Raw genomic sequence first — 24,617 nt, 5'->3', positions numbered from 1 at the left:
TCTTCAACCTCCCTCCAGGACAGATAAATCAGCTTCTTTTTCCTCGTCTCAAAGCAGAGCTAGTTTTCGTCACGCGGAGGCAACAGGTCGAAGATGTTCATCCGTTAGTGCGTTGGGGAGGCTTCACTTTTACTGTGACAGCTGGGGAGCAACTGGTTGTCTCTCTCAACACCAGCATCCTCTCTGACTGAGCTATGCATGGACGCACTGGCCACCAATGTGTCACCAACCGATTGTGGCTACTGTGCTGCTCATATCAGGATCAGCCACAGAGCAAAATTACGCAAAAAAAAAAAACAACACTTTGAAACACTGGCAAACCAACAAAAAAATAATCTTCGTAAGGAGAGTTCAAGAAAATCATGCTCCAAGAAGACTATCTGTAAACCTGAATGAAGATATAACTATCATACACGTGACCAACTGCGCGCAACACGGAGTCCAAACACTACTTTTATGTTTTTTTTTTAATGAAGAGCCAGTATAATTCGATTTAAAATATAGAATAAAAATCTTAGAGCCAGCAAAGAAGGCACAAACGACATGTTGGGAATGATCTTTGCTGAAAAGGACACGAGAACTCATCCAATTTATGTAGTACAGCTTGCCAACCGAGTTCTGAAAGCTGTTCTCTCACCAAGCACACTAAATATAACCAAAGTACACAGTCAAAGCTGAAGATATGCCAGGAAAAACAACCTTTTTTGAAAGAAAGTAGAAACCACATGCTGGTATTATTTTAAAAAGATAGTATAATCATCTCATAACTAAAAGACATTACAATAAAAACACAATCACCATGAACTTAATATAGTCATACTGCCTTTTTAAAATATTTCAGTAACTATAACTAACCTGAACATTAGCAGTTTAGGGTTAAGGTGCTTGTAAACAGCTCTTATTGTCCACTGAACAAACAATGTCCTTCATGAACTCGATTTTAGTAGGCTGCCACTCATTACATGTCACAGGTTAAATCCTGAAGTGCCCGAGGTAAGAACAAAAGACCTGATGAAATTCAAATGTGGGCTTAAGAGGACTGTTGACTCAAAGCCACAGACAACAGGTGTTATGCAAATGAACTCATGATTATTAATATTAATCACCCTCAATTGAGCCTTGATAAAGCAGCAGTGCCTTAGTGAGCTCTGAACAATATACTCTCACAGAGGTTGAAAAAGACAAAAGTCAGGTGAACTTAACAGAGGAATAATAAAAACCATAAATAGTTATGATTTGAGACTACTGTGATGGGGTTGACTCTGTTTGCAAATCAATTTGACATTCATATTCCTGTGTCAACACCTTTCACCTCTTACTCCTCATCTTTGTTGCTATTTTAACTAAGGAGACTATTTGGCCCACTTAGACGCTGAACTACGGTGTACAGTTACACAGGATACTTTGATCTAGTTTTACAGTCAGATTGTGATTTTGACTATTTTGCCCTCTTGTGGTCAAAATGACACAAGCAGCCAGTCAGCAGTGAGTTTGATCTTTTTTGTCTGTTCCAGCAGTTTACTGATGAATAATGGTCTGTTTCCATACAAGTTAGAACACCAGAATACAAATGCATTTAGTAATGGTGTGCCGCCGGACAAAAAAGAAATATCTCCGTAATGCCCCCACGGTACAAAATGTTACAAATAGGTTGTCATGAAGGCAAACAATTCATTTCAAGTGGGTGGGCCGAGCTTGGTAGCCATGGTAACAACAAAAAGTGTCTGAGCATATCAGAAGAGACAGTTCATGTGTTTCAAACCTCATTTGAACCCCATTCAGTCTCACATTATCATAATGTGTTCTCAGAGGACAATCTGCAGAGGGTGAGTGAGGCAGTTTGATGCAAAAGACAATACAGCTTTATTCCTTTGTTCAAAACCAATTTTCTTCATCGCCGTCATATTTACAAAAATAAACAAATAGTAAAAAATGATGATACATAAAAAAGGTTATTTAAAAGATATAAAACCTTCCAATCTCCACACAGTTTGTTTCCTAACTCTAATCCAAAGTAATGTTAACAGAGGCGAGAGCATCCACAGCCCAGCTGGGGTACTGGTCACGAGAGGGAAACATCTGCTTCATGAAAGTCCGTATAAACTCAGGGAAACGGCCCTCCACTATGCTCTGTCTAACAGAGCACATCAGGGTGAGCTGCAAAGAAAAATGTTTACTAAATGAGAAGATTATGATACTTGATCTATTCAACTACAGAGTATACTGATCACAATGATTAGAATTCACAGTATGAATATTTATGTGGTGCTACTGACCATCACAAACTTTAACTTGTAGACTTTTAACAAAAATCAAATACTTGTTATATCATTTGATTATGAATAAAAGTGATGGAGAGGCTGCTCAACAGACCAAAAACTACAGACCCACGCTAATGGGCTAAAAAGGAAAAGACATCATTAAGCTAATACGTTGCATAATTAGAAATAATCTGTCATGGTCTGTTAACATGAAAATAATGTTAAAGGACATTTCTGTCTCAAATGGAGGCCCTTTCTTGTTGTGATAATGCCAGAGTAGCAAAGCAAGTTCAAAAAAAGACAGTGCTGCAGAATCCAACACATTAGAAAAAGATATACGGATCCAAATAATAGGTTATCTCAGGTAAATTTAAGATTATAACAACTTTAGTCAAAGATCAATCTGAGCAATTCAACTCTGAGACAAATTACTGAACATGCATTTCATGTTGATTTCTTCAAGTGGATGGTGAAGAGAGAACAAATGAAATGTTAAAACGCTGCTAATTTGGGATATTTATTCACTCAGTCGATCTTTATTTGTGTAATGTTGCTTGGTAACAAATATTTCATTAAGACACTTAAAAAAAGAACAGATCTAGACCACACTCGGCCATATTATTACATATAAAGCTGCATCTTTAAATGTTATTATAAAAAAGGAAAAAGCAAAGGCTTTGGATTAAATACAGTAATTTCTAATAAATTCATATTTGGCTTAAAGTCTTCTAGAGCTCAACTGCGGTAGGATTGTATTTTCATTAAATATACCACCTGCATCTTTCTGATCTAATGTTTTAACAACAACTGATGATAAAAGTAAGGCAATGAAACTGATACAAACTGAAAATTTGCACCAATCATTTATGGGTTTTCTCTAAGGGACCTCTTTGTTATCTTATTAAGTGGTCAAATATTAGTGCTGTCAAAATGTGCGATTAATTTAAGTTAATCATGGGGTGAAAAATGTGATTAAACAATGTATGCTGATTAATCACACTGTGATGCCATCACACAACCGGCTAAAGTAGCTTTGTTACTTTGATTGGAACTCATGTAAACATTCTTTTTACTCTTAATTCTTAAAATTTTATAGATAAAATCCATATTCCACAGATTAACAACATCCTCGCATTGTTCATTTCATTTACTTAAACTATGACTAAAAATGTCAACAGCTGTTTATCAATGAGAAAGACTAGACTAAGATTGGCCAAATATAGATCTTTGATGACTAAAACTGACTAAAAGTAAGCTTTGTTTTCATCAAAATGAATAAAACTAGACTTAAATGTAATTTAGTTTTTTTTTCAGTCTGACATTCAATATCCATGACATTTCTCCACTTTGGGTAAATCTGTAAAAATACAATGTATCTTTAGCTGATCTGCTTCTCAGTTGTAAAAGCAGGAACCCCAGGTTTGGCAGGGTGTATTGAATACACTACCATGATTTGGTACCAGATTCAGGTAAATAATAAATGTTTGGACTAAAAGTTAAGACTAAAATGTGAGGACTTTTTATGGAATAAAACCTGACAACAATAACTGAGTTTTTCGGCAATTAAAACTAGACTGAAACTATAAATGGTAGAATTGACTAAAATGTGACTAAAACTAAAAGACATTTAATCTAACAACTAAGACTGAGACTAAAATTAAAAATAGCTGTCAAAATTAAAACTGCATCCTATATTGACTAGTAAATGGACAACCCATCCATGGTCTCTATTTCTCCTGTTTCAAAAGCAAGTATAAAATGTAAATGGCATTCATACACATGTCATTTTTGATTATCTTGTGACTATTATCTTTAAATATATCAGTAATGCAATCTTTCTCATGTTGTTGACATATGGAATTAATTGTAATCAATTAATTACAATGTCTATAATAAATTACATTCTTTTTTAATTGATTGACAGCAGTTATTTTTATCACTTGGTTTGAATTTTATCTTTATATTTATAATACTGACCTGGTAGGCGATGTTATGAATGGTGATGTGATGCATGGCAGCAGTGTCACTCTTAAAAAGAGCATGGAGGTAAGCCCGACTATGTCTGAAAGAGAAATGAGTAATATTACTAACAACTTTTAACAGCAATAGGGTTTTGCAACATACATGTTGAGTTACAAAAGAGCATGGAGTTAAGTCCAACTATTTACAGGCTCTTAAAGTAATGGAGGTTTGCAATATATATGAGTGGCAAATTGTCCAAACAGCTAGTAGAGCTACTGATACTAAACTGCTGCTAAATGTGCCCACTACATAGCGAAAGCACTCCTTTAGACCTACAAAAATCATACATGTGAGCCAAACCACCACACATACGCTTCATCTGTTTGGCTCACCTCTTACAGGTAGGACACTGGCAGTCTGGGTCTATGGGCTGGAAGTCCTTTGCATACTGCTTATGTTTCACCTGGAGGGATCCCCAAGGCACCAAAGCAGAGCCAAACCTCTAGCAGGGGAAAGAAACATGATCTTTAGAAACACAGTCATATCAGATTTTAAATGAAATTATGACTGCTTAAGAGGTCATTAAGATTGTGTTGAGGTTAAGGGTGCTTACTGCAGTGCGGGTAGGAAATACACAGTCAAACATATCACATCCCAGAGCTACACACACCACCAGGTCCACAGCATACCTGTAGCATATAAGGAAAACTTCAGCATGCATTGATCAGTTTTAAAACCATACAGTTCTAATAAAGTATCTTCAGCATACAGGAAAACGCACCCGACACCCATGAGGTAGCGAGGCTTTTCCCGAGGTAGGTGATCAGTGCTCAGAGTGACCATCCGCCAGAAGTCATCTTTCTCTTCTCCTCCACTGAGGCCGCCGATGGCAAAACCAGGAACGTCACGCTTTGTCATTTCTACAGAGAGGGAATAAGACACTTAAAACAAATGCCTTTATTACAATCACAACTTTAAAAACTGGCTGATTTTACAATAAGACCTAATATTAAATGTGACATTCTTGTTTTCTAGTTCTTACATGTACCTGTGCAAAAAATTTACACTTTTAACTTAACAACAATATGGGAGATAAAATCATAACATGATTTTCATTGATGGCTGGATTATAAACTCTGTTTTTTATCACAATTTTTTTTTAAATCTGATTTTAAGGCTAATTTCTAAACCCAAATCTTACTCTCCATATTCTTTATCAAATGTGCAAATACTGAAGTGTAAAATAAATAATTTATTGTTTATCTTTTTCTTCTGGAACAGTCTGTTGGTCAGTGCATAGACCTTAGAATAGGATTCTCCAATGGCTCTGCTTAAATGGAACATTCCATTTTTCATGATCCAATATCGCCCTATTCCACACGCCTACTTTAATTGTAGCTATGGTGTAATTCTTGAATCCTTCTCACATTTATAATTTTGCACAAGCTTTCAAACTAGGAAACCTCCACACTGACTCCTAGTTTCACACAAACCTTATTGTAATGGTGTGTTTAATATTGTTTACATTCTTAAAACCATGGGACAGAAAAAAAATAAATATGGAGACATTATGGTCACAATGACATTATTCCAAAAATTTTCAACACCTGTATTTACAAGGCACTGAAATGCAAGTAAATGGAGCTGCAAAAGAGATCAACAGAGTGGAATTATTTTCACCATCTAGACATGTCTTGCGCAGCTCTGCGTTTAGTCCTCCCTGGATAATGGCAAACAGATTCTGTTTTTCTGGGTTTTTATTGGCTGCTATGCAGCGGTCAAGCCAGCGAATTGATCTGTGCATGGCCTCCTCCACTCGAGGTCCAGTGACAGTACTACTGACCACATCGTCTAGCTGCATCATGATGTCCGATCCTAGGAAACACACACAGAAAAGGATTAGTTACCGTCGCAACTGAAGAGATGGACAAAATATTTGTGTCTTAATCCTTATTCTATGCTGACCCAGACTGTTCTGTATGCTGATGGATTTCTCAGGACTTAGCAGGATCTCTTTGCCATCATAGGGGGACTTAAACTTGACCCCTTCCTCAGTGACCTCTGACAGTTCAACAAGAGACACCATCTGAAAGCCCCCGCTGTCCTGTAAAACAGAAGAAACAAGATTTCAACCAGACTGACCCCCTTTGCTACTGTGAACACAAGCATCCTATGAATGCAACTATTTTATATGAATTGATAAATTTAGAAAAGATACACTTACAGTTAAAAGATTCCTCTTCCAATTCATAAATCCATGCAACCCATTGGCTTTCTCAATAAGCTCAGGTCCCTGTGGGCAGCAGAGTAAAAGGACGAGGAGAAAAGTTAGGCTGCATTCTTAACGTCTTTCATACTAAACTTTAATCATTAAAAAAGCTGAAAGGTTGCTACAATTGTATTACCTACCGGTCTCATTCCCAGATGGTATGTATTTCCAAGACAAATCTGACATCCAAGTCCCTCCAGCTGATCCACAGTGATACCCTTCAGAGTCCCCTGTGTCCCGACAGGCATGAAAACAGGGGTGCTGACGGCACAGTGAGGCAGAATTAAGTCACAAGCTCTTGCTTTGGTCACTGGACATTCAGCAACGATGCGCAAAGTCAGGGGAGAAGCTGCACAGAGAGCTTTCTTAATGGACATGCTGTTTTCTGAATCAGACCCACACTGTGTGGTGGCAGCCATGTTGCAGTGACCATGTGACGTGAGTAGCTCGAGCTGACAGATGTATTGACCAATCGCAGACGAGCATTTCGTTCAGAATGAAGAACACGCCTTTGAGCTAGCCAATCAAAATATGAGTTGTATGGATAGGCAGTAAAAATAACCATTGACAAGCTGGTCTTAAAAAGAAGAGGCGGGGCTTATTTCACCGGTTTCGATCGGATGTCGTCTGCCCGGACCGGATGGTGTTCGTGTAGAGGAAGTTTTGTTTTGCGAGTTTTCCGTCCGATTCGACTGACTGAGTATTTAGTTAAAGCGCTTACAAAGAACACGAAATGATAGTGTTGTGAACTGAATAACGGGCAACGGCACAACTATTCAAGGAGATAGTAAAAGCCCGATCTATTGAGGCGGCGGAACTCAACACTCAGAGTAACCCGAGAGCACCTTGCTGCTAAGCTAACGCTATCTTCATAGTTATCGCGGCTAGCATTAGCCTCCTGTCGGCGTTGTGTTGAAGGGGCTTTCTGAGCGAACGAAGCCATGGGGAACCGGGGCATGGAAGACCTGATTCCCCTGATTAATAAGCTTCAAGACGCTTTCAGCTCCATTGGCCAAAGTTGCAATTTAGACCTTCCTCAGATTGCTGTGGTTGGAGGACAGAGCGCCGGAAAAAGCTCAGTCTTGGAAAATTTTGTAGGCAGGTAAGTGCTTGACATTAGTTCAGGGTACTATCACAGTTATCTCCTGGCTAACAGTTTGTTGCTTTCAAATGCTATTCGCAATTAAGCCGTGCTTAAGTCAGGTCTCTCCCAGTACGTAACGTTAGTTGTAATTTACGCATTTGTCGTAAACCTGCCCTGATAGTGTAAAAAGGCTGCAGGTTCAACAGCTAGACGTAATACGCCCTTTACGTGGAAAACAGTGGGCCGTTTGTGTGCTTCCAAAACTGTCAGCAAGTATCCATTGAGTTTTGTTTACATCTTTAAACGCTGAGCCTGGCGGACGTATGCCTTTTAAAAGAAACGACATCATCTCTGGTTTGCATGTAAAGTGGATTCTGAAAGGGCATGTCTTCCTCTGGTTTTATTTATATTTCCATGCCACTCCCAGAAGTTTCTCTAGGATTTGCATTGGCTCATTTATTGTGGTCTCTCAGTGACAGCTCTTAATTTGAATTTTTACATCACATTGGCGCTTTTTGCCAGATAAGAATGTTTTTCTCTGAGATGTGGGACTTCAAGCATATCACTAGATAAGCCAAATGAGTTAAATAACACAGAAGGTGACCTTCTTTCTGTCCTTAGGGCTTTGGGTAGGTGCAGCCAGTCAGTCCAAGTGCATTTGATATGATTTATTGCTTTAAACTCAACCCATTTATCAAAACAGGACAAGCTTAATCCTGATGCAGACACCACTTTCTATCACCTTCCTCTTTTGTAACAGAAATTAGGGAAATCCACTTAAAGTCTCTCAGTTGATTCAGTGATGATGAGGTCAAGTGACAGTGCTTCTCAACAGGCTGATCTTGTCTTCCCCAACAGGCTAGTTTTGTTGTTCTCTCCCACATCAGCCGTGAGGGAGATCACCCTGCGGATAGAGTAACAAAACAAGCAAGCTCCAAAGCAGCTTGTTTAACAGGTTTCCAGCCCATAGAGCGAATATCTGTATGTCTATGTGTAACCCAACCCACACAGTGATCACACAATCACAAATACACGCAAACCAGCCGGTAGAGAAATGGAAGTAGGTAGGCTAATAAGATGGTATGCGGACAGGCAGTTGTTTAAAAACACACTAGCAAGAGCATGTTGTAACTGCTCTCAGACAAGAACATACACGTAGATTAGACTACCATTAAGTGCACAATAATTCAGAGTAAAAGGATTTTGCACAGCAATTATTTGACACAAATCTATTTCAATTAACATGATACTTTTTATGGCGACCTAGTTTCACTGCATGTGCAGGCCTTCCCCTTTTTGCCTGTAGATTAGACTGACATGCAACCGATAACAAAAAGAAGTGACACAAGCCCTTTGCACAAACCCTGAAACATTCACACTTGCAAATGCTCATCCTGTTTTGAAGTATGTGTGCGGAGAGCTTTACTTTCTTTTTAGCATAACAGTAGAAGTGCATCAGCTATTCTGTCCCTTGTTGCTCCTGTGCATGAGAACTTATAGCTACAGGTCAAATACATGCCTTAATTCAGCCTGGAAGCCCTTGGGAGGTGCTGGATATCACTATAGAGACAGGGATGTTCATGTTGAGATGACTCATTGTTAAACTAAGGACTTGTTTAAGCTCAGGAGCAGGTCATAAACCAATTCTGGGATTTTAAGTTACGCCTACACAAATTGAGTTCTGTATTTAACAGTTTTAACCAAGAGCACTAACTAAAGTGTTGTTTCTATCAATTTTTTTTGGTGTGTTCCATGTTTTGTGTAAAAGACTGGCTTCACCCTTGTGACTTCAGTCATGAAATAAAATAGGGATGCACAGATGCATTGTATCGACATCAGTTTTGGCCAGTATCGGGCTTGTAGACAGACACTGACCTTCTGCAAATCCTGTGGGAAGGAGATGCCACCTGGTGCCACTCCCGATTCGTTTTTGTGGTCAAATGTGAAGGGATATGATGGCATAATGGAAGCATTAAACCAAAAGAAGTGATTAAAAAAATCATCTCCATCAGTGTCGGCCATCTTCTAAATTGTTATTTTATACATCAGTATCAGCCCTAATGTCACCAGTACATCTCTGAAATAAAACCCTCTTCCCTTTTTGATTGAGTTTCAGATCGTGGACTGAGTGAGAATGCTTCTCCTTTTTCCCTCCAGTCTGAATTAATACGGTCTGAAATGGATCCTATGTGACATAACTTACCTCTGAATTCCTTTTCTGGCTGATGTTCAGATACCTCTGTATGTGTGTGTGCTATAACTGGTTACTTTGGCACAGGGAAAGTAAGGCTAGGTCATATGTACCATGTAGTTATTGTGTTATTCCAGCCCTTATTTTCAACTGAGATATGATTGAGATTTCTCTCTGCACTCTCAGCCTGTCTTTTGGATTTTCCAAACAAGTTTGTCACTGGAGACCAGACCTCACTGGTCGGCTGGTCTGCATATTTTGCTGGACAGGAGTTAATCAAATCACTCTGGCTCATCAGCCTCGTGTTTCTGTCTTCTGTTTTCTGCTCTGTAGGCTGTGAATGTCTTGGCAGCCTGTTGAGCCTTATTTCAGAGCAACACTAATGCAAGACCTTACTTAATGTAGGTCTCCATTATATTCTGTTGTGTGATGTCATTGTCCCAGTAGAGAGTAAAGACGTCATATCTAGGACTGCAAGCTGGCCTGGGTGGAGTTTATCTGATTTGTTTGCAAGTACTCTACAAAGAAAGCAGGAGCTTTTACAGGAGAAAAATATGACCATGTTGGAATAATTTAAACCAGACCGATGACTGTTAGTGATGTTGGCAAAATATATTAAGGCATCTGAGCAGAAATGGCCACCATTCTGGATGCTAGATTGTTTCTAGCAGAGCACACATCACTGTGAAGAAAAAGTACAGAGAGCCAAGTGGAAAGGAGTGAAGGGATTTTCCACTAAGCAGTAGGATTTTGGTAGTGTTTGAATAGGATTTTCTCCCTGATGACACTTCTTGGTACCCACTGTGACAGACTGTAGTGCTGGAATGCGGGGTAACCATAATTGCATGTTCATTGCCACACCAGAGACCCTTGGGAGGAGTCCCACCAAACCACAAACCAATTTTTGTGTTCTTCACCCTCCTGTGAGAGTATATTGTGACCTCAGAATTGTACATATTGGTTTTCACGTTTGAAAATAAGCCTTGTCAGACTTCTGTACACTGGAGGAAGAGGATGATCAGCTGTGGGCTCCAGCTCCTCAGAGTTGCTCTGCCTGTTTGAAACAGGCAGAAGCTGCAGGGGCAGACAGGCAGGGGGAGGGGAGTTGGCTCTTGTGTTCCTGCCCTACTCTCCCTAGCTTTTGCTTTCTCTTGTGTTAGAGGGAGGGAGGCTCACAGACTGATGCTCTTTGCTTGGCCATCCATAATGCATGCAATGATACACAATCTGCTCAGCCTCGTCTATCATTTACAGCACATCAATAATGAATCCTAGCCTCTCGCTTCTTTTCAATATGCCACTGGTGTTAATCTGATTCTGAAGATTAAGACTAAATGGTTCAGTTCCACTCTAGAGACAGATCTTCTTTGGGTAGCGCTTTTTGAATGTGATATATTGGTCTTTCTTTCCAGTAAATATGAAAAACTCTTCATAAATATTGCTGTGAAAGTTTGCCAGTAGCCACTTGTTGAGCCAATGAAATGGCATTGGCTGTTGAACACCAGAAAGGGGTAGCTGCAGCTATAGCGCATGATTGCATTAGGTTTTTTTAAAAAACTTTTTAAAACATTTAATACTGAAGATTTTATGTAAAAATCTTCTTTCTTGTAAAAAGGACTTTGATGAAAGCTGAGAAATGTTTTGAGTCATAACAAGTAAAGACACAAGATGAAGCTGGGCTCTTACAGTAGATACAATAGGTATTCAGTTAGGGCTGATTTTATTCTGCAAGGAACTTTATTCTCCTTCCTCTTATTTAAAGGAAAATTAAGACATTAAATATCAAAAAATTAACCATACCGTAAAATGATGTCTAAGGTTACAAGGCATCTTATGACATCAGATTAGCTCTACAAATAGTCCCTTGTTGTCTGATTAACACAGCTGGTTTAAAGGGTAAAGATAAAAAACTGTCAAATCCATCCATATAAATCACAAAGTAAATAAAGTAGCCTTGGTGAATTAATGTGATTTCTATTTGGTTAAATACTGAAGTTATTCCCATGAACATTTCATTAAGTGAATGTATCTGATGCTTTACCAGTTAATACAACATAATCTAAAAGTTTACTGTAGTATGAGAATTTGTCACATTAACAATAAACCAGTGTTGAGTCAGGTCATCACACCTTGAGTCCGAGTCGAGTCCCGAGTCCCTAGTGTTCAAGTCCGAGTCGAGTCTGAGTCACCAAAGAAAAATCTGTTGAGTCCGAGTCCGAGTCGAGTCCCGAGTCCCTAGTGTTCAAGTCCGAGTCGAGTCTGAGTCACCAAAGAAAAATCTGTTGAGTCCGAGTCCGAGTCGAGTCCTCATTAACCGTGTTCGAGTCCTAGTCGAGTCCCCAGTACCTAAAACTTAGAGCCAAATTAAATTAAATGATCAATTATTTTTAAGCCCTTCCAGCTTTCCAGGTGGGTTACATTGATATGTTTTATTAATGTATGGATTTCTGAAACTTTTTATTCCAAAGGGCTAGAGGAGCTGTTACACTCTTTATCTATAATATTAGTTATATTAATGGGATTTTTTATGTATTTAGGGTGGAAAAATGAGACATGTTTTTAACTGAACTTGTGCTCTACATCTATCTTATACTAAATGTTCCTCCTTTAAAATGACTGGATTTATTCAGATTTCTCACTTAAAACTAAAATTTCAGTTTTCTCCATGGGACATTTGAACACATCATAAAAAGGTCTTAACTTCGTCACCTCTTCGATACGCTAAAGTCTGAGTTGTAATTAAACACATCATAATTTTACCGTATGCCACCTCGTTTATCTCACTAATCAGCGTTATCTTGCCATTGTTAGCACAGATTTCACCGTTGGATTGATATTTTTAACTAACGGGACTCACTCCAAGGTTTAAGAGTTTTTATCACTCTGTCCAAGACTGAGGAGGATTACTGTACAGCAGCTAATATGACGAGTCTGAACAGCTGATGGAGATTTTCAGTGATTCAAAGGTAGGCTGGCTGCATTTTAGTTTAATTTCTTGTAAATATTACCATGGGAATACAGAGAAGAGCCACAGGTTTAAGCTACCTATGAAGTTATCAGCTCCTCAGCTCCTCTCTCTGTCACCCAGGCTCCCCCGCTCCTCCTCTCTCCTCTGGTTGTTTTTACAGAGAGAAGGTTAAACTCACGTGAACGCGCATGCAGCTGAACCCACACCGGGTGCTGCATGAACACTGATCAGTTATGCGGGGTTTTCTCACACAAAAACAACAAATATTACAGAATGAAATTGTCTTCAGCAAAAAAAGGTTCAAGTTCTCCTCTTCATCCTCCAGTCCTGATGCAGTTAAAGCTCGAGTCACAAGTCCTCCAAATCCGGGATGAGTCGTACTTGAGTGAGAGTCCTGGACTCGAGTACTACAAGACTGCAATAAACTAAAGGTTTATCTAGTATTCAAAATCAAACAACTTTAAGTAAGAAATGCAGCCTGAAGTTTGAAACAGATTTAACAGGTTTCCTACAGTACAAAGAAGTAAATAAATAACTACAATACAAAGAATCAACTGATCTAAAGCTTCTTATTAACAAGACTTCAATATTTAATCCAGTTTTACATCCATCACCAATGAGTCAGCCTTCAGGCTCTGCTTTGTGTACTTAAAATCAGGCCCACAGAAACATCAGGAAACCCGATTTGTGCCACATAACAATGTTCATGGTCCAGGGGATGGTATGGATCTCTGCCGACTCTGAGTCCAATATCCCTAATATAAGCAGAGATTAGTAGGGATGAGTATCAAAGGCACCCACACATTTGATATCTACCAGACCAAATCAAAACATAGATATCGATACCTCATTTCAATATCCCACCATCCTAAATGAAAGGCAAGAAAATAGGTATGGAATATGTGTGACGTATGTGTTAAGTTTGCCCCGCTTTCCTTTTCTTATCCCATATTTGACTAGAATCTACTAAAGATGTTTCTGGGAATCATTTACGATACCCAGAGAGCTTTTAGTCTCCCGCTGACTTTTGACATACTTTTTTCCTCTCAAAAGTATCAATTTAGGCACCATTTAGGCACCCACACCTTCTGAAAAGTATCAGTTTAGCACCAGTATTAGAAAAAACCCAAATGATAACATTTCTGTCTTTGCATTGGTGATATGTGTGATTGGGAATATTCACAGTGTCAGTTAATGAGTGGTTTAGGTGCAAGAAGAAAAGAGTATGTACGTGACCCCCTGCACATTTCCCATTTCTTTCACACAGCGGCTAACCCTGGTTTCACATGGAAACTTTACTTGGTGGCTAAAAGGGAAAATTCTGAATCAGGTCTGGTGAAAGATTTCGCCGCTGGTGTTCATCAGTTCTCTTTGTGTAAAAACAATCTCAAATACTGTTAGTAGCTTTGACCTCTCAGAATCATATCACCACTATTTTCTTAATCAGTATTTAATTTATTCCTTCCCTTTCCTTTTGCCAGCATATTTTTTCTTTAAACCTTCCTAGCTCCTATTGGTCATCCAGACTTTTCTATACTGTCTGCCATGTGGACAAACGCCTGCATGCTTCACATTATGTGCATGACACAGCAACAATGCTGACCCGCAGACCTGTGGATTTTTGCTGATGTAAGGACCATCCTGAACGTTCCCACTGTTTCACCACAGAACTACAGTCTAAGAATAGCAGGCACTGGTATTATGGTAGCCCCTCTCTTCTCCTGTCCAGCCATTGACATACTGCTTCCATTCTGTAGTCAACAGGCAGGCTAAGCTCTTCTGTGAAGTCTCGTCCCTGGCCTGTAGGTCTAATAGTAAGGAGAGAAAATGTTCTTTATTGGCATGCTCTCTTCTTGCTCATTGCTCATAGACTGGGCCTGATGATTGCCACCATATGTAGTATGTTTGAGCAGAGAGGCTTTCTGAATGGGTGGGGAGTGAAGAAGACAGGGTGAGAGTGACTCATCTAAAAGGGGATGACTAAGCAACTTTGGCTATGAGGTTAAACATTCCTCAAGTACCCTGCCACTTTAAGAGCAACAAATGAATGAACTGTGGTAAAAGGTTCCCATTGATTCCTGTAGGCCTGCGCGTTAATAATGCACTGTTGCACCAATAGCATTGGTGCAACAGTGCATGTTGTTTGTTTACTGTGTCTCATGCTTGTGAAATGCACAACATTGTGCAGTTAAGTAGCATACGGCAAGCTCATAGTCGTAGTGAGCTTAGTGAGACACTTTGAAGTCTGTGGTTAGATGTTATGGTGGCGATATCTCTTGTGTTGACACAGCCTAGACACACAAACACTGTGGGAGCTGAAACTATGGGTTGGGCCTGCTCTTTCAATAGGCAATAAATGGATAAATGTAAATGTTTAACAAGAAACAAGTTATCAATAGAAATGTTCTGACATCATCTCATTCCAACTCACAGCTAAAATAATGATATAAATAAATAGTATGATGTATTATTGTATTAGATTGGTGCGCAGAAGGATTTACATATACCTTGTATTTTAGATATTTCCTATAAAATACTGGTGCCAAAATAGAATAAGTTAAGATTAACAGGAATGCCATCATACAAAGACATTTTTTGTCTTCAAAGGGTAGATCTGCCTTAATTACAATTTTTACCACAAATGTTATGCACTGATATTTATTTATCACACATGGAGGGGGGAAAAGGGCAGAGCAATATGGCTTATATTTATATCTAGGTTTGTTATTTGCCCTTTGCAGTTATGGTATTATTTTGAGGTAATACAATATTAAAAGGGAGAATGCATTTAAATGCAAATTCAGGTGTTAAAACCTCCTGTCGTCTTCAAAAACAAGCCTGTGATGGAAAACCTAATTCATGTCTGTACACGAGATCACAGAAATATGTTTTTGTGGGGTTAAGAACAGCTACAGTGCTACTAGTGGCAGGCACCTGTGTTACAGTCTAGACAAAGTATTTGTCCAAGCTTGTGGTCCTGAAATGATAAAAACAAAAAGTTAATTTGTTTAACCGACTTACAATTCTGATTAGGGCTGGGCAATGTATCGAATATATGTTAGGTGGAAGTTTTGCGCTGTCAGCATGCATTTCTCGCTGGAGTTTCACTTCTCCCGTTGTCCCTAAATGCATCTGTCATGCAGCAGAGCACTCAGTCCCTTGTCCATCCAGAAAACACTCCTCTGCGCACTTTTGTATTCGCAGAGGTGAGAGAAGCACTGCATAGCAGAGGAAGTTAACAGACCACAAAGGCAGTTTAGCTATATTAACAGCTAGACAACGAGAAATAGCACTTGATCTTTAATCTGGCAGTGATTTAGATTTGGAAAAGGAAGATGTCGAACTAAATGCTGTAATATTTAAAATATGCCGCATGACGATGCAGAGATAATGGCGGCAGTAACACAACACATCACCAAAGACATGATCCAAGTGTTGTTGAAAAGCCAGGATTTTAAAATCTCTTAAAGACACTCGACCCAAAGTATGATTTGCCTGGGCACAAACAGTTTGCTGAAAACTCTCTGCCAGAGTAGTACATGTCAGAGAGATGTCCCAGCAGCTAACATATGTGATCCACTTTTCCGCAACTACAGAGCCTTATCTTAGCCTAACAGATCATTATATCGACAACTGGGAGTTTGTGCCTCCTTGTCCCCGATTATCACACAGGAGAACTCCTTGCACAAGGTCTGAAATACGCTCTCATCAGCACAGATAGTGGGACTAATGCAATCAAAGCTGTGAGCCTGAATGGGTGGACTAGAATGTAGTGTTTTGGCCATTGGTTGCATCTTAGGAATGGTGAGTTTTTGAGTAGAATTGCTTTATGGGGAAAATAATAATAATTTTAAAATCAACAACAGTAAACGTAATAGAGAAAGCATTTCAAAACTTTCCATACACTATGAAAGATTGGGAGTATTCCATTATTTATTTATTTGTTTAATTATTTTTTTGAGTAGAAGGCCTGTCTTGCCATTGTTTATTTGTGTTTGTAAAAGCTTGTGAATTATTAAGTCTTTTTCAAAATAAATCAGTGTGCTAAATTTGACTTGATATTGATTTTTACCCTTTCAGCATATAATTTTTAAAAAATCTAATAGAATGGTCTATTTTAATCACTATACTGGTGTCATTTTATGCATCATAGGCCTGAATTAAACATTATACAGCTACTTGGAGGAGATTTTTAAAATATAGCAAAATATATATTGTGTATCCCAATATAGCAAAAATATATCCTGATATAAGCTTTAGGCCATGTCATCTAGGCCTTATTCTGATGCAGGTACATAAGCACTCCAAATTTAGCTGTTTTCCTGTTCTTTGGATTTTTGTTGCAAATAGTGATGCACAATATTGGATTTTTGCCGATATCCAATGTCATTTTAGCCGATACCAGTATTAATATCCATATGAAGTTCAGACCTAAAACTTCAGCTCCAAAGTTTAAAAATGAGGATGAACAAAGAAAGACTTAGGCTTAAAAGCTTACAACTGAAAACCTTGCGAAGCAGATGGATACACCCATTTCTGTGTTTCTCACTGGCTAATCCATCTTGCAAAGCTCCCATCTGAACAGTTTGAGCCCGGTTAGAAAGTGACAGAACCAATCAGCGTTGAGTGGCAGTACTTTCAGGCGTGTTTTCAAAAAAAAAACAAAGTCGTGTACTGACATGTCTACAGGCGCCATAGTTCATGTTATGCAGTTCTCTATGGAGTTTACTCCTCGGTAGCAGCTGCGTCACGTGTTTTGTTGCTCTGATTGGCCCCTAACGATGTGACAGACAGGACATTCATCCAATCACCCTCCCAAGTTTTTCTAAAGGCTTTGCCCTTTCCCAAACGGTGTGTCTGAGTGGTTTACCAGATGAATGTGGGAAACAAATCCATCTGGCGTGTCAGGTTATACAGCTGATATATTTGTTGTAAATATTCACAGAAATTTTAATATCTTCTGATACAAATAATTAACTTTTTGAAAAAAAAAATGTTATGCAATTCCTGGTATGCTGATAATATCATGTATCCCTAGTTACTTCTTAAAATCATGTCAGGACACCTAGCACATTTTGTTACCCGAGTTTCTGTGAGACTCGTGTGTTGAAATCATTGTAAAATCATTACCTCAGATGGCAGATGTGTGGTCTTACTGTCTGGAAGACTTGTCTTATACCTCAGTGTGATAGCGCGCTCACTCTAGGCAATCTGTACCATGCACAACAATCTTCACTGTGCCCAAGCAAGTTTGACCACAGCTGTCCAGTTTGTTTGACTAGTGTGAGTACTGTACTGTGCTCAAGCATAGCACACTTCCTTGACCCTGGCCCAGATGGAAGAACTGGGCTTCAGCGCGGTATGGTTGCTCGTGCAAGCACACAAGCACACAAGCACAGGTGTGGAGCATGGACACGATGCATAACCACTACATTCATAACTCTTGATCATAATTCTAAACAATAATGGAGTGCCAGAGGGCTGTATGATTGAAAACAGGTAAAGTTTCAGTAATGTTTTCTGGGTAGTTCTCCATTATGCTGAATCTGAGACGCCACTTCTTGTAAATAAACTGATGTGTGTGTTGTATTGGGAAGTGATAATGTACAGTTTGTACAAAAGGTTGCCATGCTTAGGCCTGCTCTGGCCAGTGGGGGACTGGAGGGGGTGTCATAGTCAAGAGGTTATGTAAAACTTAAATCAAGTGTAAGAACATCAGGTCTTCTATGTATTCTGTTGAGAATTTAATACGAATGAAAACCTAGACGAGGCAAAAAATTGTTGTCTTACATCAGCTGGCTCTGTGGCACAGGGTTGTGTGGGCTAAGGCAGTGAAAGAAGACTTTCTCTGGAATGTGTTTTTGGTTTAGACAACATATCAAAACATATTTTAGTTTAATGCTGGCCTTTAAGCTGATTCCTGAGTCGATTGATGTCCCAGTAAAATCACTAACACTGTAGCCAAAGTGTTGTAGGAGTTGTTCCGTTCGCTTTTTACATCAGAGATTTGTTTAGACGACTAAATTAAAAGTGAATAATGACAAAGATAGCACATGTGTGAATTGAATTTTATGGATTTTTCTTGTAACAGCGGAGTGGGTGTTCAGAAATTGATCCCTAAAGCTTTAATGATGAGAGAGAAGGCCTTTGTCATATTTGATTTGTTGTGAGACTAGTTGGAGGCGTGAAATTCCCCTATGTCTATCAATGTAGCAAACGCCGCACGGCAAGAAAATGGACATTGAGTGTAATAAATAATTGAATGTTCTTTTCCTGCCTCTTCCTTTGTTACTCTGTTTCTTTCTGTCCTCAACCACCACATTTTAATCCCAAATGCCCCCCATTATTTCTATTTTCCTTCTTTTTATCTCTACAATGCCAGTGTTTACTTTTCTCTTCACTTCATTGTTTGTCTCTCTCTCAGGGACTTTCTTCCACGTGGATCAGGCATTGTTACCCGCAGACCTCTCATTTTGCAGCTGGTCAACAATAAAGCAGGTGAGTTTCCCTGTCCTGTGCACAGAATCCTCAATGTCCACTTTCATCCCTCCTCTGCAAATGGCCTCTTTGTCACAGTGCCTCCAGCTAAAACTCACTGCCTGCTATTTGTAACCTTCGTCTTTTAATTTGATATCCTTTTTATGTGTCTCCCCCTGGATCTTGCCGTTTCTTTGTCCTTTTCACCACCTTTGCCCTATAACCTTCTCTTTTGTTTGTCATCTCTCCTCTTTTGTAGAATATGCTGAATTCCTGCACTGCAAAGGAAAGAAGTTTGTGGATTTTGATGAGGTGCGGGCAGAAATAGAAGCAGAGACCGACAGGATAACAGGCTCCAATAAAGGAATCTCCCCCATCCCAATTAACCTGAGGGTTTACTCCCCACACGGTAAAGAACATCTATCTTATTGTGTAAAACATATCTTCTGAACACTTAGTGCTGGTCTATAAAGTAACTTTCATGTTAAGTACTGTCAACTATAAGCTGATGTAAACTTCGAAGGATTGTTTTAAATCAGTGAGGTAATATGTAAGGTATTACCCTTCTTGATAAATCAGAAAAAGTACACACTCCCATAGAATTTTAAGAAAATATTACATTTAATACATACTTAATAATACTTGTGCAATATTGCACTTTTCTAATGCAGAGTGCAGATGCGTTTTCTGTGTCATGCTAGAGTTTTTCTGCCCCCTCTGTGTAAGATATGTGATTTTTCAGTCTTCTAAGATGATAGAAACGTTGTGTTTTTGATCAAATCACAATCCTCAAAGGTCCTTGATAATTTCTTTTATACAACATTATTGAATTGCTGTCATGAACCTGTATTGAGCTTTTTGTCAGATTGATCTCTCATAATTCAGAATATCAAGCAGATCTGACATTTTCATGTTCATTTCTTTCAGTAACTGTGACACTTTGAAGGAATATAACAACTCAGTGTTTATCTTTTGAAGAAGCAAACAACAAATATGAATTTGTTTCAAAACAGAAAGCTTCTCCTACTGTCATAGACATTTGTGATTATGTTAAGTTGTTGGTGATAGTTTTGACATCTGTTGATGTTTTAAAAAGAGGAAGAAAATGGAGATGACAGGTTCATAAAGAACCCAAGAATGTGTTTATCTCAGCCTGCCATGTAGAAAACCAAACTTTGAATAAGCTTTGTTTTCTCTGCATGGGGATGTGCCACTCCTTCAAAATGATTTTGATCATGGAACATTTATTTATCTTCAATCCAACATTATATGAGTACCAAATGGTTACATGCAATGCCTTTAAAAAGTAAAAACAAACAAACAAACAAAAAAAAGTATTCACCCCCTTCGATGTTTTACCCTTTCATTCATTCTATAAACCAATCATAGTCAATAAAATTCTGCTTTTTTGACAAAAAAATACAAAAGACCCTCTTCAATGTCACAGTGAAAACAAATTTCAACAAAGTTATGTGAATTAAACAAAAATATGAAATGCAAAATAAGTGATCGCAAAAATATTAACCCCTTTAAAGTTCCTGACCAAATTCAACAGAGGTCCAGTCAATTGGTGCGAGTAGTCTCACAGTTAGTGAAACTGAAATCATCTGAGTGCAGTGAGTGTGTCACAAGTGACTGTAATATAAAGACGCCTCCAGTCACTGGTTAATCAGTATTCCTGGATACCATTACACCATGACAACAAAAGAACATTCCAAACAAAAGAGAAGGTTATTGTTACTGTGAAGCACAGTAGAGGCAGCATCATGCTGTGGGGATGCTTTGTGGCAGCCATCCCTGGAAGGCTTATAAAGGTACAGGGTAAAATCAATGCAGCAAAATATAAAAAAATCCTGGAGGAAAATCTTTTTCAGTCTGCAAGACAACTACGACTTGGAAGATTTATTTCCAGCAGGGCAATGACCTGAACCGTACAAAGAAAACAACACAAAAATGTTTTTAAGACAACAAAATGGAAGTTCTGGTGGCAACGGCAAAGCTAGACCTCAGTCCCGTAGAGAATTGTGTCTGGACTTAAAAAAGGGCTGTTAGCGCCCGCTCCCCGTCCAACCTGCAGAGCTTGAGCAGTTTTACAAATAAGAATGGCGTAAAATTGCAGTGTCCAGATGTACAAGCCTGACTGAGACCTATCCACACAGTGCAATGATTGCACCCAAAGATGCATCTACTAAATACTCTCTTAGAGGGAGTGAATTTTTATGTAGTCACTTATTTTGCATTATATATTTTTATTTAACTGATATCACTTTGTAGAAATCTATTTTCACTTTAACATTAAAGAGTTTTTATATTTTTATTGTTAAAGAAGCCAGATTATATTGACCATGATTGATTTATGAATTCAGTAAAAGGGTAAAACATCCAAGGGGTTGAATACTTTTCTAGGCACAGTAGTTTTGTTAAAAAGAAACTATTATGGAAAAACATCTTAAATAATGATGAAGTTGTTTCTGGATTTTTAAACACTTTTGAAAATACATCCACCTCTCAGGATGCCAGAAATAAAACATTGCTGTTACATTTATCCTTGGTATGACTTTTTTCTGTTTGACTCAGTGCTGAACCTGACCCTGATTGACCTTCCGGGAATGACTAAGGTTGCTGTTGGAGATCAGCCCATAGACATAGAGCACCAGATCAGGGACATGCTGCTGCAGTTCATCACCAAGGAGAGCTGCTTGATCCTTGCTGTCACCCCTGCTAACACTGACCTGGCAAACTCAGATGCTCTTAAGATCGCCAAGGAGGTTGACCCACAGGGTGAGCATGTAGTCTCCAGTAGTTCAGAGGTTAAAAGCACTTTTAAAAGATCGATGAAAACCCTGTCTCTTCAGCTGGAAGAAAAGTAATGTTCAGAATCACATGTTATGATACCTACCTACCTGTGCTTATTTTACATTATTTTTATTACGTCTTATCAGAAGAAACACTTATAATCTATTAAAGAGTTAAAGAAGTTTGTCTTTATTATTCTGATAGCACCATACTATTAATCATAAAATAACCTACATAGTTACTTTTTTTTTTTGTTTTTTTTTTTAAACTGTGGGCAGGTTTGCGAACCATTGGTGTTATAACAAAACTGGACCTGATGGATGAAGGGACTGACGCAAAAGACATCCTAGAAAATAAACTGTTACCACTTCGAAGAGGTGAGAATTTCCACACAAGTACCCTTGTATCTTTTTGCTGATATGAGAGTGACAATTTTTCTGTTTTTTCAGGCTATATTGGTGTGGTAAACCGCAGCCAGAAAGACATCGATGGAAAGAAGGACATTCGTGCTGCTCTGGCTGCAGAGAGGAAGTTCTTTCTGTCCCACCCTGGCTACAGACACATGGCAGAGCGTATGGGCACACCCCATCTACAGAAGGCACTCAACCAGGTCTGATATCAATATCAGTTGCCGTTTTGCTTTGTTAGATACACCCCCCTCCTTACCATGCAAATGATTCTCTGAAATAACATCTCTGTGTCATTAGCAACTGACCAACCACATCAGGGACACTCTGCCAGGTCTGCGCAGTAAGCTGCAGAGTCAGCTACTCTCCTTAGAGAAGGAGGTGGAGGAGTACAAGAACTTCCGTCCGGATGATCCAACACGCAAGACCAAGGCCTTATTACAGTGAGTGCAAATGGGTATTGCTTTTCATAACAATCCAGCATTTAGAATTTACAATCACTTGGACAGCAGTGATTTGATTTTGGATCCCTGCTACACTGAGCAGTTGTTTCTGAGGGCAGATAATTGGTAGTTTGATCAATGGTCCAAACAGGGAGAGATTTTTTTTTTTTAAATTTTTGTTACTTAAGGCTATTATAATCCTTCACAGCTTGATTGATATAGTAAGCCTACAAAGAAAAATTATGAGTTTGAGCTGAGCAGCTCCTAAGGCACTATTGCTACCCTCTAAGTCTGCCATTGTGCATCTTTACACCACAATGTCTATAAAAGTAAAAGTCTATTATTTATAATCGCTGTGTTTTTCTTTTACTAGCAGAATCATCTGCCTTCATACATTAACATTAAAGTGAAACCCTTCTGTTGCCCATTACAAGTGTAGCGTCATGTACAATCCCAAGTTTTCCTATATCAGTTAAAGATTACTTATACTTATTAGGCCTGCAGCACATGTGTTGTTTGCCAGACAAAACAATAAATTGTGAAATTTCTTCTTTGGGATTAAACATGATTTTAGACTCAACTTGGTGTGATATAGATAGGAGTTTAAAGTGTCTACTGAAAACAGGTTATAGAATGACTGTCACTGCAAGCACCAGCCTGCTTATTCTGTCAGTGTGGTTCATGTTTGAGACAAATTTACCAAAATACAGTAAAAATGCACAACTTAATTACTGGGTTCACACTTGGTTTATCAGTCCAGTCGGCTCATTTCTAGGTTTGATATGCCTGAATAGAAGAGTGTGGCCATCAAGTGTTCAAACAAACTTATATTTGCATCTACTGTTGCAGCTGATCTCCTACTTTATGTCCAGATCATTGATGGCGTTCATGACTGCAGACAATTCACATCTGTTCAGGTGCATCTAAAAAGATATGCTTTCCTGCGATTTACTTCAGAAAGTTTAAATTCCCATATGTTCAAGAAATAATGCCAAAGACTGCTGCCTTGATGCTCAGAGGTTGTATTAAAGCATATTCATGGAGAGGTGACTGGAAAGAAAAAGTGTGGTAAGAAACAGGGATGAGCTCAGCCTTCAGAGAATTGTCAAACAAAGCGGATTTAGGAATATAGGGAAACTTCACAAGGAGCAGACTGAGGCTGGAGTCAAGAACCCCCACACACAGACGTGTCCTGGAAATGGACTACAAGTGTTGTGTTCTTAGTGCCGAGCCAATCCTGGACCAACCACAAACAACATCATCAGTGTCTCACTAGGGCTAAGAAGAAAAAGGACTGGGCTGTTGCTTAAAAAAACTTGGTTAAATGATTTCAGTGTGTGTATGAGAACTTTTTGCACATTTCAACAATACCGTGATAATAATGATAACCGTGATCATTTTGGTCACAAGAACCATTATATGAAATTTTCATATCCTAACATCCCTATTCCTGTGTGTTTTATGAGGTCCAGAGTCAATGTTGTCAGCGTCTACCAGAAGATTTTAGAGCACTGCATGCTTTCATCTGCTTAGAAGCTTAATGGAGGTCCAGATTTCCTTTTCCAGCAGGACTTGGCATTTGCCCACAGTGAAGCCAAAACTACCAGAAACTGGTCTGCTGGCCATAGTATTACTGTGTTTGTTAGGTCAGTCAACTCGCCTGACCTGAACATAACAGAGAATCTCTGGCTAAATGGTCGAGAGAAAGATGAAAGACACCAGACTCAATAATACAGATGAGTTGAAGGCTGCTATTACA

The 24,617-nt window shown here is 38.8% G+C and overlaps 2 protein-coding genes across 3 annotated transcripts in view; one reads left to right on the top strand and one right to left on the bottom strand.

Annotated features, from left to right (window-relative positions):
• Nucleotides 1–1,839: 1,839 nt before the first annotated feature.
• On the bottom strand, nt 1,840–6,939 carry qtrt1 (queuine tRNA-ribosyltransferase 1). Its single transcript, XM_041777825.1, has 9 exons — nt 6,633–6,939; nt 6,448–6,516; nt 6,189–6,327; nt 5,904–6,098; nt 5,005–5,143; nt 4,837–4,912; nt 4,616–4,725; nt 4,239–4,323; nt 1,840–2,157 (listed from the first exon to the last, which is right to left on the bottom strand). The coding sequence occupies exons 1-9, from the start codon at nt 6,909–6,911 to the stop codon at nt 2,005–2,007; spliced, it is 1,245 nt and encodes a 414-aa protein (XP_041633759.1). The 5' UTR covers nt 6,912–6,939; the 3' UTR covers nt 1,840–2,004.
• A 172-nt stretch (nt 6,940–7,111) lies between these two features.
• Nucleotides 7,112–24,617, top strand: part of dnm2a (dynamin 2a) — a 45,269-nt gene continuing 27,763 nt past the window's right edge. For both annotated transcript variants that reach the window (XM_041778159.1, XM_041778157.1), the window contains exons 1-7: nt 7,112–7,594; nt 19,160–19,233; nt 19,472–19,621; nt 21,790–21,993; nt 22,287–22,385; nt 22,458–22,618; nt 22,716–22,858. In XM_041778159.1, coding sequence (XP_041634093.1) covers nt 7,434–7,594; nt 19,160–19,233; nt 19,472–19,621; nt 21,790–21,993; nt 22,287–22,385; nt 22,458–22,618; nt 22,716–22,858 — 992 coding nt within the window. In that variant the 5' untranslated portion in view covers nt 7,112–7,433. The remainder of the gene's footprint in view (nt 7,595–19,159; nt 19,234–19,471; nt 19,622–21,789; nt 21,994–22,286; nt 22,386–22,457; nt 22,619–22,715; nt 22,859–24,617) is intronic.

Source organism: Cheilinus undulatus, linkage group 21, assembly GCF_018320785.1.
Source record: "Cheilinus undulatus linkage group 21, ASM1832078v1, whole genome shotgun sequence".
Lineage (NCBI taxonomy): Eukaryota > Metazoa > Chordata > Actinopteri > Labriformes > Labridae > Cheilinus > Cheilinus undulatus.
This window is presented reverse-complemented; position numbering and strand designations above follow the sequence as displayed.

Bases quoted from the DNA above. Each gene is read 5' to 3' on its own strand.
- qtrt1 (XM_041777825.1), bottom strand. From the start codon at position 6,911: ATGGCTGCCACCACACAGTGTGGGTCTGATTCAGAAAACAGCATGTCC. The intron at 6,328-6,447 runs GTAAGTGTATCT...TCTGTTTTACAG, and splicing joins GGAAGAGGAATCTTTTAACT to GACAGCGGGGGCTTTCAGAT. The intron at 4,324-4,615 runs GTGAGCCAAACA...TTTCTCTTTCAG, and splicing joins CAGTGTCCTACCTGTAAGAG to ACATAGTCGGGCTTACCTCC.